The sequence below is a fragment of the Cibotium barometz genome, chromosome 1 (genome assembly GCF_041138505.1).
Source record: "Cibotium barometz isolate CiBa-2024 chromosome 1, ASM4113850v1, whole genome shotgun sequence".
NCBI lineage: Eukaryota > Viridiplantae > Streptophyta > Polypodiopsida > Cyatheales > Cibotiaceae > Cibotium > Cibotium barometz.
In genome coordinates, this window is record NC_141046.1 from 44980912 (window position 1) to 44997032 (window position 16121).

The 16121-nt window shown below is 46.8% G+C and overlaps 1 protein-coding gene across 2 annotated transcripts in view; it reads right to left on the reverse strand.

Annotated features, from left to right (window-relative positions):
- Positions 1-600: 600 nt before the first annotated feature.
- Positions 601-16121, reverse strand: part of DIS1 (Actin-like ATPase superfamily protein) — a 38248-nt gene continuing 22727 nt past the window's right edge. Inside the window, exons 5-10 of one of the 2 annotated variants that reach the window (XM_086802235.1) lie at positions 10842-10934; positions 10508-10627; positions 1585-1695; positions 1345-1470; positions 1141-1239; positions 601-993 (exon numbers count right to left, since the gene is read on the reverse strand). In XM_086802235.1, the coding sequence (XP_086658361.1) occupies positions 913-993; positions 1141-1239; positions 1345-1470; positions 1585-1695; positions 10508-10627; positions 10842-10934 (630 nt within the window). In that variant the 3' untranslated portion in view covers positions 601-912. The remainder of the gene's footprint in view (positions 994-1140; positions 1240-1344; positions 1471-1584; positions 1696-10507; positions 10628-10841; positions 10935-16121) is intronic. The other variant, XM_086802241.1, reaches the window with a different exon arrangement.

Sequence of the window (16121 nt, forward strand, 5' to 3'; positions counted from 1 at the left end):
CGCACAGCGTTGTATTTGTATCCGCCCTAAAAAGCTGATACCTTTGAAAGACCACATCAACCCTAGAACCTACCATCTTCCAAAAGGAAGAAGCAAATCTAGATTTGTAAAGCACGAGGATTGGTGCTTTGTCAATTTGAAGAAACAAGTACCTCACGGCCTAATGGTATAGAATGGAGTATGTGCTCCAACAATCTACTTCTAAAACACCTACAACACCATTGAGCTAAAACCCTCCTAAGTTTCCCATGTGTCTGATGTCTCTTCCTATCAGTAACGATACTTATGTATGGCAGGTGAGGTGAATTAAGGTTGACAGAAACAGAGAGTGCACTCATTGTGCTGCTTGAATGCAATCGGATCAACGTGCTATCTCATATAATGATATGACTGCACTTGCTTACTCTTTGTCAAGGTGATCAGACACATCTTTCCAAAGTACTAGCATTGCCCTTGCAGGAATTAGTCCGCAAGATGTTTGTGAGTTAAGGCCTAACCTTATGACGAGTAGTCCAGTGATTAGAAAGAATGAATAAGAGGACCTCAAGCGAAATGTTTAAGATAGCACTTCGAGACGACGTAACAGAACTATCGTTGTAACATAATTCAGATATTCTTTACTCGGTTGACAAAAAATTGATGGGCATGCTTAACACTATGTCTCGCTTCACGTCTGATAGAAACAAAAACCCAATGACAGGCAGTGCCGCATACTGATGCCAAAATTAGATTGATTTACAACACGGCATGATTTGCCAACTTTATTGTGGCAGAATGCAAAATAGCTCTAGACCTTAGGTAACTCCCATCTAACATGAGGCCCTTTCCTGACAGGAAGAACTGGGAAGCTTAAGCCATGAGAGACCATCCTCTGTCAGTGTGGGCAGCTGAACCTTACCCATTCACAACTTTTCAATACATTCCCTTGAAGACAGGGTTCGTCCGGCAAATACTGGGACCGTATTCGTCATACTCGGCCTTTGTATGACAAGCCTGCACGTAGTTGAAGGAAAACCATTACTAAGAAGCTACCATAGTAAAACACTTGAGTTGTGTGTGTTAGCCTTTACAAGAATCTCCATGGCGCTCCCATGAGAATCTCCATGATACTGAACACAGCAAAAGAAAGCTACCACTCACTGTGTAAAATTCCGGTGTGGACGCCAGAACAGAGCCCCCAAACCAAACAGCAAACCGTTGGATAGGGTGACTAACAACATTCACATCAACAGCTTGTACCTGGAATAAAATGTATAAGCTTTCGACGGTCGCAGCAGTAGCTCAAACATAGATCAGATAGCTGCCTTCTTTTACCACCATCAAAAAAAGAGTCACTAGATTTACTTGAGTTTCTACACCATGCTTAGCCCCCGATGCTTGCACCCGAGCATCCACAATTTTTTTCAGGTCCCGCTGCAATCTTCTTTGAAAATCTTTGAACATAGTCGACCCTCCAGAAAGCACAATATTCTGCACAAAATAAAAATAGTTAAACCTAAAACCTATAGAGCCCCGGATTGCCTTGGTTCACAGTGTGATCGTTAGTAGCTCAAATTCAGTAAAACAGAAAAGCAAGCCCAAGACCTTGTACAAAGCTCGTCTAGTGTCGATGGGAGCTGACTGGATGCAGCGGTCAACCACCTCAGGCAAAGGAGTTGTAAAATCGCTACTGTAGATCTCAGGTGAAAAGAAGACCTGTTACAGCATATAAACTTCCCTCGTAATCCATGGCTTCAGAAAGTGAATATGGAAAAAATACACTAATAAAAAATGCTCCTAGTGGCAATGACATCTTTATGCATAGCTATGTATTTTTTTATCATAGCTGTACGTGCTGTGTCTATCACTATATAACAAATAATCTCTAAGCAAAAAATCCATTAACAGACTTCTGATGCAATCTATGCATAATGGATAACTAAACCTTAGGACATATCCACCTTAAATCCAGGGTGAACAAGCAAGACCTCAATCACCACCAAAGACAGTACCTAGCACATCTTAACCTTCTCTAGACTTGTGCGCCACCTTTCTGTGCCACCCCAAGCTGCACACCTGCCCCAATATTGTTTATACTTTGCAGCCTGTCAACTTCATTACCCACCCTACTCTCTACTACCTTTTGTTTTTCTTTCTAGATTCTATCCATCTTTCTGATGCAACTTTCTTCCCCTTCCATTCCCCCTTCTCTCTTCGTCTCATACTGATTCTTGTTCTTGTTTGGCATGTCACATGTAATTATATGTAATTTCTACCCTCCAAGCCCACCCCTTGCTTACATGATGGTTCCCTGATTCATCCCCTCATGCTGATTCAGTGTTTCCCGATTTCTCATAACTATGAATGGATGCTAGTTCCTAACCATGGCCCTACACTCCCCTGCCTTGTGGGCAGAATGAACCGCCCCCCACAAAGTCCTTGCATCCAACCAGTGTGTGATAGTCTCCATTACATCTCTCCTTACCGCGGACCCCAATTCCCACCAGAGAGGAGTACGCGCAACAAAGCCTTCTTTAAACTTGTGAGTTTATGCAATCCACTTTACTTTGAGAGAGGAAAGTAGAGAGAGAAGATGAGAGTCGACACCAAATTGGGTCCCAATTACCCACTAAAGTACCACAATCCCCCCCTTTGGAGAACTTTGTACAATGATAATGAATGATGACTGAGGACTGCCCAATGCAAGGACGAGAAAGACCAAACGCAGGCTGAACCATATGCTGACCCAATGGCACTTTGGAAGACTTTATGAAGCCACTTATGCAAGTCCAGATTAGCTGAGGAGATGCACATATGATGGCTGAAGATGAAAGGATATTCTATGTTGCCTAGGGGATGAAGCACGGGTGCTTGAAGGCTAAATGTATGCTCTAGAAAATCCCTAAGGCTTTTAGACACACATGTTCTCTAGAATGCTTGATGAACTCCTGGAATGAGATGCCTGAAAAGGGACGTTTTCTTATATACCCCCATGAGGTGCTGGTTGGCCAGCTCTAGGGGCTGTCAGCCTAATAATTATTCTCATGACTCTCAATTATTAGCATTTAATGTCAGCGCATGTGGCCTACCTAATATCTATGCTGGCTGACTAGCATTTAATGCTGACTGTTGGCACTTGATGCTGACCGACTCCTACAAGTGCTGGAAAAAGGCCTGTGATCAGCCCTCCATGCTGGCTGATAGGGTTACGGGCTGCCATATGATGCCTAGCATCAAATGCTAAGGCATGTGACTTGCCTTGGTGTCATGTGCACAGTGTGTATCTATCGCGTGCTACACGCACGCAAGACTAGCTTCGAGGTTTGGGGAAGCTTGGAGCTAGGCAGCAGGAGCTAGGCAGGCTGATTGGCGAGCTGAGTTAGGGATAGACTAACGGGTGGGCACCCAAGTGTGGACGGGCGGGCGCCCAAGTGTGGACACCCGATGACCGGCCAAGAGCCTATAAAAGGGTGGCCAAGGTTAGTCGCGAGATTTGTCAGAGCTCTATGGTTTGGAGCCTGGATCTAGTGCAGACGTGCACCTGCTTTACGCAGCCGAGCCGGCAGCAATCTCGAGGCCCGCGAGGGTAGCTTCGTGGTGGTATGGGACGTCGCGAGGTAGAGATTGGTCGGTATGTCAACCTAGTTAGCTCAGCTCGTGGCTCGGTGGGGACAACCAAGACTGTGGGCTTGCCCACGGCTGTCGTGGTTGGGAGGTGAGTCAGGCTTGCACCCCCTTCTTGTTTATTTGTTTGTTTGCAAGTTTCGAGTCTCGAACCGGGAGCGTTCTATGAGGAGATCCTTTGGGGTTTTGACAATTCGCTGCCCCATGGGTGGCCCATGCATCCATGTTTCTACGAAATGCCTTAACACGCTTTGTTTAATGCATCTATTGGACTGACTTTACCCTACCTCACCCTAGATGACTTGCATGCTTTGTTCTCCAAGTCTTTTAAGGGACTGACGTGACATCTAAGACGGGAGACTAACCTACGTTGCTCGTGCCTGACTGGGACTCACAATGGGGCCACGGAATACAACAAATAATCCTAAAAAGGTATTAATACTATATGATGTTACACATAATGCTAAGCCAATGTGTCACATAGCACCATAGTGTAGGGTGCATGTGACATTCCCTCCTACTTAGCTTGGCGGCAAGTTCGGCAGGTTCATGGCTTCCACGTAGTCTGACAATATATGCAGGTACTCTTGGAAGAATTCTTCATCCAGCCATACGGCTTCATGAATGCCTCAACTTCATATAGAACTCTCTTTGTCTGTGTGACCGGAACCATGCTTCCATCTCTGGAGGAGAATTTGCTCGGGCTCGATGACTTCAGCTTTGTCAACCATCTCAGGCCGCATAGTCCAACTGTGTGGTAGCTTTAGCTTCATGGAAACATCACTAAGCTTTTGGATGATCAGAAAAGCGCCAAAGCTTTGAACAAGAGCTTGGGACAACGCTTGCTCGTTGCTTCAATCTCTGCTTAATGATCTGGAGATACACCCAATCCCCTTCTTTATAATTGACATCTGTTCTAGACTTGTTGGCTTGCCTATGTATATGCTTCCTGTGCTTTGGCGAAGCACTCCTTTACTGGCTCAATGATTTCTAAAAATGTTTATGTAGTCTTGTTGGCCCCCAAGAAAGGCAACACCATCCTCGTAAGAAGTGACAAGACACAGTGCCCAATGCTGCCACATTAGGAGTCCGACCAATACTGGATGAGTAAGTATCGTTCAAGATTGCCTATACCAAAGGAAGGTAATGTTTCCACTTTGACTGCTCATCATGGCAATATGACTTGAGAACATCAAATGCCAGCTGATTATATATCTCCGTCTAGCCATCTGTTTGAGGATGGAATGCACTGCACAATTGTAACTTGCTTCCAAAGTTGTCATATAATGCTCTCCATAAATGTGAAGTAACCTATCGATCCATGTCAGATGTAATTGTCCTTGGCAAACCACATATGGGATACCAAAGGCGAAGAAACAAGCGAGCAATATCCTCTGTTGTGGTTGTTTGCTTGCACGGAATAAGCATGCAAAACTTATTGAATCAGTCAACAATCATCATGCATTGTGTATTCTTGGATCCAAATGCTGTGGGAAGGGGTCCTACAAAGTCCATGCTAATGTGGTCCCTCTGGAACTACAAAGGCTGTAGTAACCATGCCTTATATGAGGAACCTTCACCTTTTGGCAAATCTAACATGATTGGGTATTTTTGGCCAGTAAAATGAACGCTCTAACTTCTTCAATGTATTGTTGATGCTAAGATGACCTCTGCCAAGAGAGTCATGGGCATCGTGAAGAAGTGCCTCACACTATGCATACCCAGGTCTTATAAAAAAACTAGCCCTCTTGGATGGTATAGTGACCCGGTTCTAATTGAAGAGCCAATCTATACCAAGTCCCGAATTCCAAAGAATCCTCATACTCTACCTTCATACTGTCTAAATCTTTTCCTTGTATTTCCAGCACAGTGGACTCCTGCAGAGTTTGAATGGTACCTTTGCAACTTAGAGCATCAACAACGGGGTTATTCTTGCCAGGAATGTATTCAATCATACCTCCAAACTGCTAGAAGATCTGACTCCATCTGGCTTGTATGTCACCCCATTGGGCACTAAGCATGGTTTGCAGCCATTTAAGTGCTTGATGATCTGTCTTAATCGTGAACTCCCTCCCGTAAAAGACAAGCCACTGGGCGCCCTTCTTACTGGAGGACAGCTCCTAGGGCTAAATTCTTGGCATGAGTAATCATCTCAAAAGGATCACCCCATGAAGCCAACTTGAGAACCGGAGACTCCAAGACAACTTTCTTCATTGCACGGAATGCCTCAAGTGCTTTGTTCGTAACGGACACTTTTTGCCGATGCGTCTTCACGCCCTTGAGCAAGTCTGTAAGAGGTGCTGCAAGGTCTAAAAATTTGTCCATGTGGGAACTGTACGCTTCATAGAGACCTACAAAAGAGCCCATCTCAGCAGCAATCTTGGGGACATCCCATTCGAGAATTTCCCTTACCTTTTCAGGGTCAAGGCTAATCCCGTCTGCACTGATAACATATCCTAGATAGTGAATTTCCTCTACTCCAAATTCGCTTTTTTTTGCTTTGATATAGAGCTCATTATCTCGTAATAGTTGCAAGACCTTTTCAACATCCTGCTCATGTTGCTCTTGTAGTAGCAGAAAGGATGAGTATATCATCTAAAAAGATGAACACACACTTTCCTATGAGCTCCACAAAAACCTGAGACATCATCTTGTTAAACATAGCCCGTGCACTAGTGAGTCCGAATGGCATCACCACAAACTCGTAGCGGCCACGTCCAGTTCTAAAGGCTGTTTTTGGAATGTCAGCTGTAAAGATCCGAGGCTGATGATAGCCACTTCTGAGATCTATCTTTGAAAAGAACTTAGCACCATTGAGTCACTCAAGAATATACTCAATCCTGGACATTGGAAACCTATTTTTAACTGTGAGCTTATTGAGTGCCCTACAGTCCATGCATAACCATGCAACCTTGTCTTTCTTTTGCACAAATAAAATAGATGCAAGAAAGGGCGAGGATGAGTGCCAGATAAATCCAGCTTGGAGTAACTGGGAAAAGCTGCTACTCCAGTTCGCCCTCCAATGCATTAGAAAGGTAACAGGAGAACTTATTGGGCGGTTCTATCTTGGGGAGACCAACTCAATGCGATTATTCTCAGGGCGACTGGGTGGGAGCTGAGGCGGGATATCATCCTTTAGCATAATATCTTGAAACTATGCAAGGAGACAATCTAGCCTTTGTGTCAAAGGGGTTGTTGTTTGAATGGCATACTACTGGCAACGGACATAAATCAAAGCACATTCGGCTCCTTTTGGTAGCTCTGATACCAATGTAGCATGCAATAGGTTAACCGTGTAACGTGCAACAAAGCCTTCTTTAAACATGTGAGTTTATGCAATCCACTTTACTTTGAGAGACAAGAGTAGAGAGAGAGAAAATGAGAGTTGACACAAGATTGGGTCCCAATTACCTGCCCCCCCCCCTCCCCCCTTCGTGCAAGCAAGAGTATTTGCTTGTATTACTTTGGAGAATTTTGTACAATGATAATGAATGATGACTGAGGATTGCCTAATGCAAGGACGAGGAAGACTGAACACAGGCCGAACCATATGCTAACCCAATCACACTTAAGAAGAGTCTATGAAGCCACTTATGCAAGTCCAGATCTACTGAGGAGATGCACATATGATGGCTGAAGAAAAGAGGATCTTCTATGTTGCCTAGGGGCTGAATCACGGGGTGCTTGAAGGCTGAATGTATGCTCTAGAAAAACCCTAAGGCTTTTAGGCACACATGTTCTCTAGAATGCTCGATGAACTCTTGTGGACTGAGATACCTTTTAGGAGAAAAGGGACGTTTTCTTATATACCCCCATGAGGTGCTGGTTGGCCTGCTCTAGGGTTTGTCAGCCTAATAATTATGTTCATGACTGTGAATTACTAGCAACATGAAACCTACCTAACATCTAATGTTGGCCGACTCAAATGACTTATATGCTTTGTTCTCCAAGTGGGTTAAGGGAATGACGTGACATCTAAGGCTAGGAAACTAGCCTACGTAGCTCGTGCCTGACATGTCCCGGACTGGGACCATAGTGTAGGGTGCATGTGACATTGGAGGCATATTCAGCCTTGTTTTTCAGAGTCCTTTAGGGCTCACCTAGATTCCCTCTTCTCAAACATGGAGCTAGCTGAGGCACTTCAGGCCCTCCCCCACGGGAGGTGCCCTAAAGAGGATGGCCTGCCAATAAACCTCTTCCTTCGCTTTTGGGATCTCATGGGAGCAGGATTTCAGGCCTCTTTCAATGAGGCCACACAGGCAGGCTCACTTCCCAAGCGCCTAATTGAGGATCTGATATGCCTCATCCCGATAGAGGGTGGTGACAGCCTCAAGATATGCCAATAGAGGCCGATCACTTTCTTAGGGACATAATACAAGATCCTCATGAAGGCGATCAGCTTACACCTTCAGCCAGCACTTCAGACTTGATCCATGCTACATAGACGGGCTTTATTTGGGATCGTAGCGTCCTGGATAACATCTTTACTTTTTGGGAGGCGATTGCCACAGGTAGATTCAGGGGGGAGGTTCTTGCAGTTTTGCTTCTCGACTCCAAGAAGGCCTCCGACAGAGGGGATTGGCCCTTCTTGGATGGGACTATGTTGAGATTTGGACTCTTGCCTTCTTGGATTCGGGGAGTAGCTTCACTCTACTTCTTATCCAAGGTGGCTGAGGAAAGCGTTGTTCCATATCTCGCTCAGTGAGACAGGTTTAGTAGCAAATAGGCGATGTACCCCCTCCCAATGGGTTCGTGTGGTGGGCCGCCAGGGAAGGAAGGGGACTATTGATCCCCCCACCACCTCCTTCCCTTGCTAGAGGTTAGAGGCCTCGCATTGTGGCGCCTCTGGTTTAAAGAGAAGAGCACCCTACTCCATGTTCAGTGGAACCTAGGAGAGCATAGAAGCAGGAAACTCCCTGAAATGCCCCTCCACAGGAGTTTTGGCATACATAGCTGCAAGCAAAACGTGTTTCCCTTCCGAAACGTTTCGGGATATCTGACACAGCCAGGTAGCACCTGGGGCATTGTGGTGCCTCTGGCTCAAAGAGAAGAGCCCCCTACTCCATGTTCAGTGGAACCTAGGAGAGCATAGAAGCAGGAAACTCCCTGAAATGCCCCTCCACAGGAGTTTCGGCATACATAGCTGCAAGCAAAACGCATTTCCCTTCCGAAACGGCCAGGTAACACCTGGGGAAATGTTTCGCTCAACACCAAAACGTCTGGGGAAACGTTTCGGTCACATCAAGCTAAAATAACATCCATTTCGGCTTTCCCCACATCCATTTTGTATAGCTTTGTGCTCACAAGAGATATCAGCAATATGGTGGGTTGAAATCCACAAAGACACCCTTCTAAAGACTCATTCTCTCATGCATACTAACCCTCTCCCCCATTACTATGGTTTAATTACTCCCCCCCTCCCTCCATCCCTTTCCTTGTTGACGTGGCGTTTCCATTTCTGTTTCCCAGTTTCTCACAACTCTGGTGGAGAGTGGCAGTGGCAAGATCCACCATCAATATCGGATCTAGAGGAGCCCATCACCTGGTTGGGCAGACGGATTCTCTTATAGGCTGTAGATGGCACCCCTTCAGCACAGCAGCACTGGCAGGCCCAGGGAGTTCCAGCATCATTCATCGAGGACTTTTGGCAGAGACTGCGGAGTAGCTTTTGATCTCGGAAGGTATCCTTTTTCAATGTAGCTCTCTTTACGTTTGAAACTGGAGAACAAATGTCTCAGGGCTTAATAAAGTAGACCCCACCCAAGATATCATTAAAAAGCAAGAGACCATCAAGGTGGTAGATGTTCCCACAAATGAGCCAATGTTTTACGAGTAACATATATTCTCTCATGAAAGTTACAGTTGAAAAAACCATAGTTGCATGAAGTGAAAACGGAAATGGTCATTGTCTTTGCAATGGAAACGGCTTGAAACTACGAAACAAATAAGCTAGGAAGCGGCACGTCTTTCACATTGTATAGTACACATGAAAGGTGAAATTGTATATCTGAAATGGCAAGGAAACAGCACGTCTTTCACATTGTATAGTATACATGAAAGGTAAAATTGTCTATTTGAATATAACTAAGGGAAAAAGTTTGGGTGGATTATAATTTGGAGATGGCGAGGAAATTTGGGAAAAATCAAAACTTGGATTTGCATGAGAAATCTTGAGAAGTTATTAGGAAATGGGAAACGGAAACGACTCCTCCGGAAAAACAGTGTGTTTTCACATTTTTGGCTAGGATCCTGTTACTGTGGTTAAAACTTGTAACCCGCAACATCTCGTCACATTTTTGGCACAATTTGCCACCGATTCTTTCCCAACAAACCTGACAATAACATTGAAAAGCATTGGTTGGTACATTTTGAAAAGACCTATTGGTTAGAGCACTACATCACACTGAGCTTGGCCTTGGGGAAAGAAAATGCTTCCTAGTTGTCACATGAAACAATCCTGCCATTTGTCCTCGGGCTGCATTCATCAACTTGATTCTGCTCATGTTTATGCCCCTAGATATGAAACGTAACCAAACCCCCATGATGACAAGGCCTTCGAACTTGATCCCACTCACGTGTCTGTCTCTGGCTATGAAACACAAGTAACCCTATAAAGTGGCATAATGACATGGCATTGGGACCCGTCTGCAAATTCTATTTTCGGAATGTTTTGCAGCTGCTAAACTTTGCTTTGCCATGCATGTTCATGCAGTATAATCAAAGTTACTTGATCAATTAGACCCACATGCAACTCTCTAAAACTGCTAAAGCTTGCGTTGTTCTCCACATGCAGATTTTAACCGATTATGGATGACAACAAAGATAGGAACGCAACAAGCAGACAAAAGGAGTACAAAACAGCTGTATCGAACTAATTGATTCTTCTTTAACACAATCTCCGGACCTCAGGGGCTAAAAAGCGTTCGTAGCCAACTTCACACACATATGGAGAACCTGTTTTTGTGTGAAAACCAGACCACTCTTTGACATATTTGGTCGGCTCTTTGTCATGCTTGCCAAACTCCTGAAAAGAACAGAAAAAAAAAATGATTCCATCACCCATGATCCTGATAAGATATCCTAAGAACTCTCCATTTTGGAGGGCATAAATTGTCTCGCCCCAGTATCACATTGTGGTCCCGTCCCAAAAAGGGGTTTCGGCCCCAATAAAGATAATTTCACGTCATTAAGCTCCCATTACAGCACAAATGTGCATGCTAAAAGGATTCATAATTTACCTTGACAATGTCGGCACATGTATAACAATAAGCTTCTTTCACTCTCCTTGCAATATCCAAAGAGTCCTCTGGTGGCATAGGTTCACCACGATCCTATCAAACAGGTTGGAGCTTACTTCAGATTAGAGTTTGTAAAACGGACTTGCCAATTAGCATAGGTCACATCAATGCAAGATAATGAGAGAGCTAATAAGGAGACCTTTAGCAAATGCAATCAATAAAAATGGACATGAGAGACCTTTTATGCTGCTAGCAATACATGGTTCAAATACGTAATTTTTAACAAAAACTGGCTAGAAAGTCTTCATCCGCAAGGTTAAAAGACAGCAATAACTTGACCGAGACTTTCTTTTGTTAGCAGGATCAGGGTTACGGTTATGTGTTAGCTGCTGCTCAGCGATGATGATGGAGAGAGAAAGTGAGAGAGAGAGAGAGAGAGAGAGAGAGAGAGAGAGGGAGATTGCACGATAGATTTGGCACAAACTCACATGCTCTTGATTGATTGAAAGATGCAAGTACAACGTCTTTTTGTAGGTTCATAAGAGCCTTATCTTTTGACTCATTAGTGTCCAGGATGATGTCATGGGTGACATCATGTGCTGACATCATAGATTGACGTCATCATGGATGACATCATGCTGACATCAGTGCTAACATCATCATGGATGATGGCATCACACATATATAGCTAAGAGGTTGTTCACACACACACACACACACACACACGGGATTACATAAAGGGTGATAGATGGTGTTATTGGGGGAGTGATGGAATCCCCCCCCATCGCCGCTTCAGTTCTTCAGAGTCGGTTCCTCATGCCATATCGTTTCCATCTCCGGGGAGATCCTATTTTGCAGAGAGTTGAGTACTCCGGCCTCCCACGCCAATGTTTCATTTGCCAGAAGATGGGACACCTCGCTAGAGCTTGTCCTCACTGTTAGTCCACCTGCAATGGTCCCCCCACCCCCCCCAAGTTCAGATCCTCTAACCCTTCAAAGCCTTTGGCGGACCCGACCTTGCAGCCCCCCCAGCAAGCAAACTCTTCTCCTCCTGGCCCCCCTACTCAGCCCTTGTCCATCCCCCCCTCCACCCACCCCCCTTTCCTCCCCTGCCTTCTACTTCGGCTTTCCCCCCTGCAGCTCCCTCCGCTCTGACTTCATCGGAACACAAACCCCCAACCCCCCCTCCTTCCTTCCTGCCTCTCCGGAGCACTCCAGCCACCCTCCGGCCGTGCCTTACCCGGAGCGGAGGCAGCAGGCTAGTTCAGTCTGCCCTTTGATCCATTGTTTCACGGAGCCGGTAGAGATGACCATCGCTGCCTCTCCAGTGCGGGCTCGCCCTCTCCGTCGAGACCCACGCCCAAGACTCTTCGAGTGGAGGGCATATCTGATGGTTCCGCCTCCAGTGTGCGTTTCCATCAGCAATAGGCAGCTATTACTTGCAACGGTTGACTCCAGCACCATTGTCATTGGACGAGCTCAGGGGGTGACCATCAGGAATGGCAAGGACAGGGTGGGCTTTGAGAACGTATATGCGCAGAATGCCTGTTGCACTGCAGAGCACCCTTCTGGAGTAAAGTTCGTCAGTCCCTTCCGCAAACGGATTTCTGGTGTATGGGTGGGACAAACTCGGAGGTGGCATGGCTGTAGTTTCTAGTACACAGTACTCGGCTTGGGAGGAATTAATTTTGGCTTTGAGGGGGCAAGACTCTTGGCATTTACCAAAGTTTGGACGCAACCCCGAGAGTCTATGCTTCTCAAGATCCGACAGGAGTACAGGCCCTAACCTGTCCAAATAAGATCGGTTTCTATGTAGATAAGTGGGCGTGCAGTTGTGGTGGCATGATTGGTATTTTGGCATGTCACGTGCATGCTTGTACCATGGCTAATCACCAGCAGGAACAACATAATCCCTGATTAGGACATCAATTAGATGGCAGTTAAGACAACATGTAGGGCATCCTTAGCATCAGTATCATTATCAGTAGCATCATCAGTATCATTAGCATCAGCATCAGCATCAGCATCAGCATCAGAATCAGAAATACCATCATCATCACCATCACAATCACCATCACCATCATCATAAGCATCATGGAGGGCTTGAGAGTGCTGTCGACAGCCAGCAGGAGCCCAACCAAGAGGCAACTAAGTCCTAGCCAGTGGCCAACAAGTGTGGGCAGCAGCATAGTCAGCGCAACAGTTAAATAAGATATTTTATGCATTATTTGTCCAAACAAACAGGCCAACGGCAGGGATACAGGCCAACGAGCAACCTCATGCATATATATGAGGAAAAGGCCATCATTGGCATTCATTCATTTCAGCAATTCAGTCATTCATCAAGCATAAAAGTTGGTAGAAGTTGGTGGAGCCATTGGGAGAGTGATGGAGTCCCCCCCATACTGCCGCTTCGGCCCTCGCACGGACGGTTGGGATTCCATTCCTTCGCATCTATATTGCCTCGCAAGAGAGAGTGCCTCGCAGGAGATCCCTTCCTTGCTTCTAAGGAGACCCCATTCTGCAAAGAGTAAGTACTCAAGCCTCCCAAGCCAATGCTTCATATGCAGACAAATGGGACATCTCGCTAGGGCTTGTTCTCGTCACCAGTCTAGGAGACTGCCTCTGGTGGGTCCCCCCCGGTCCCAGCTTAGATCATCCTCAGGGGGCCGGGAGAGTTGCAGGCCCTCAGGTAGCAAAGCACCATGACCCGACCGCGAACGACTCAGCTGTCAGAGAGTGGCAGACCATTGGCCCGCGCCAGGGCTGCCAGCCGCCTTCCAGAGTTGAGCGGTGTCACAAAGTGCGCCATGCTAGCAAAGTACGAGAGGATTCGGTTCTGTCAAAGAACCTTTCAAGCATTTATCGTAGCATCCCCCCATTGCCCCCTCCCCCCCCCCCAAAGTCACTTCGAGGGTCACACCTCCGGCCCCTCCGATCGGGAGGCCGTTACCTTGCCAAGATTCCTTCTCAGCTTCTCACATTCCAGTGAGGCCAGCCGGCCCCACGGAGCCCTCGGTGAGCCCCTCCCCGCACCCTCCCTCTCCGGTGGATCACTCCCAGCCGCTCCCATCTCCCTCTTCCCAACTTCCCCATCCCCCCCCCCCCCCCCCCCCACCCTCAACCCTTGCCTCCCACTCTTCCTGCAACAATCTCCCCCTACCCCGTCCTCTTCTTCTAAGCCCACACTCCCCCCTCCCTCCACCACTCTTGAGCATGCCCGCTGCCGTCTGGCTGCGCCTTCTCCGGAGCAGAGGCAGCCGGCGAGTTCTGTCCGCTGATTGATTCATCACTTCTCGGAGCCAGTAGAGATGATCATCACCACCTTCCCAATGCGGGCTCTCCCGCTAGAGTCGCCAAGTGGCCTCCCCAGGATCCTGGGGTTGCCAATGGATTATAGTTTTTTCCAATGTCTCCCTGTCAAAGGAACTGATATTTTCGAGGAGACGGAGACTCCCATTCGGATTTGTGTGGTTTTCCATCATTTCACGCCATCCACATGAGAGTGGTGCGATGATCTTCTCCTTTCCCTTGAGTGCAACCCCGGGGATAGAGTGGGATTCGGAGTCCGTAGATGCCGCCATCCAGGGGCACGCAACAAAGCTCTTGCACCATCTTCATGATCTGCGCATCACCGACGTGCTCACCCATCTCTGGCCACCGGATCGGATGGAGCTAGGAGGCTCAAGCCATAGAGATTAGAACATGGAGGTGGTGTCCTCCAGCCTGGAGGTGCTGCTCTTTGTGTTCATATCTCAATGGCAATACCCCTTCCCCCCTCTTACAGATACCTACATTGCGATCGATGGAGCCCAGAGTATGCTTACTCTCGAGCTCGGACAAAGTGGCGACACATATAGGACAGATCCGCGCCCACCTGGCGCGCCTTCGTCCTAGGACAAACTGTGACTACTCCCCAACAAAACCAACACCCAAGACTCTTCGAGTGGAGGGCAGTTCCAATAGTTCCGCCTCCCACAGAGATTGATATGCGGATTGCCTTATGGAACATTCAGGAGCCCGCCAAGATACCAATCATGCCTCCGCGACCACAAGCCCACTCATCCACAGAGTTTATCAAGTCGAGAGAGATTGGGGCCAGTGCTCCTCTTGTCAGACCGCGAGAAGCATGGACTCTCGAGGCTGCATCCAAACTCTGGCAAGTGCCAAGGGTCCTGTTCCCCAAGTGCAAGGATTAATTCCTTCCGAGTAGAGTACTCTGAGCTTGCCACTCCAGTCATGCCTCCTCCAAGTCTGTCCTCTGCTAACTCGATCCATACACCAACAGTCAACCTGAGGGAGGGACTGGTGGACTGTGCTTCAGAAGGTGGCTCTACCTACAGCGACATTCGGGGCATAAACATTGAGGAAGCCCACACAATCCTCTCCAATCCTAATGGTAACCTATTAAGCTCGCCCAGTGACTATGACACTTGAGTAAACCACTGTCGGCAAGAGCTGCTCACTAACAAAAATACAAACTCCCCTATGTCCTGGAGGGGCTAAAAGAGGGAGACCAAAAAGTGTGACTCCTGTCTCGTAAAATCTTCTCGCAACGATGGGTACGCTCCTCAGAAAGATGGTGCCCCTGGAGGAAAAGAATGTCGTTGGGTCTCCCGACTGCTACTCTATGGAGCTCTTCTCTAAGGACGTCTCGCCTCTAAAAGCACTGAGGACCCCCCAAACCTACTTCCTTTGATCATGCTCCGGCTATTTTGTCCTTGGAGGATCCCTAGAGGACTTGAGCACTAGGTGTAATTCCACGAGTTAGTGTGAAATGCTTGGTTGAACACAATGCTAATCGATACACTTATATACACCAAAATTTATTGGACAACAAGCACAATACAAGATGTAATATGTTGAATTGACAAGAAACGCACAATGAGCTGGAACGGCCGGCCCCTCCCTCAAATAGTGTGTATTAATCTTCGGAGAATCAAATACATAGTGTCATGGGCATTTCTGACCAGATTTCCATACCAATGCACATGAATGCACTATTGCAAGCAATATGGTTGTCGATAAAAATCTACAACTCACACTACCCTCTCAAGTGTCTATGTTCCCTACCATCTACTCTCTATTGTTCCACCATCACATGGTAGCAACAATCTGCAAGAGAGCACGTAGGACAAGAGAACACTACACAAGGTATGTGAACATGGTGTCCTACTCCTCCCTCTTGCTACTTGCTTCCATAATTAAGCATTAAAGCTTACCAATTGCACGTAGAGTTGATGAGATAGTAGAAGTCTTTGTGATGGAAGCGTTTGGAGT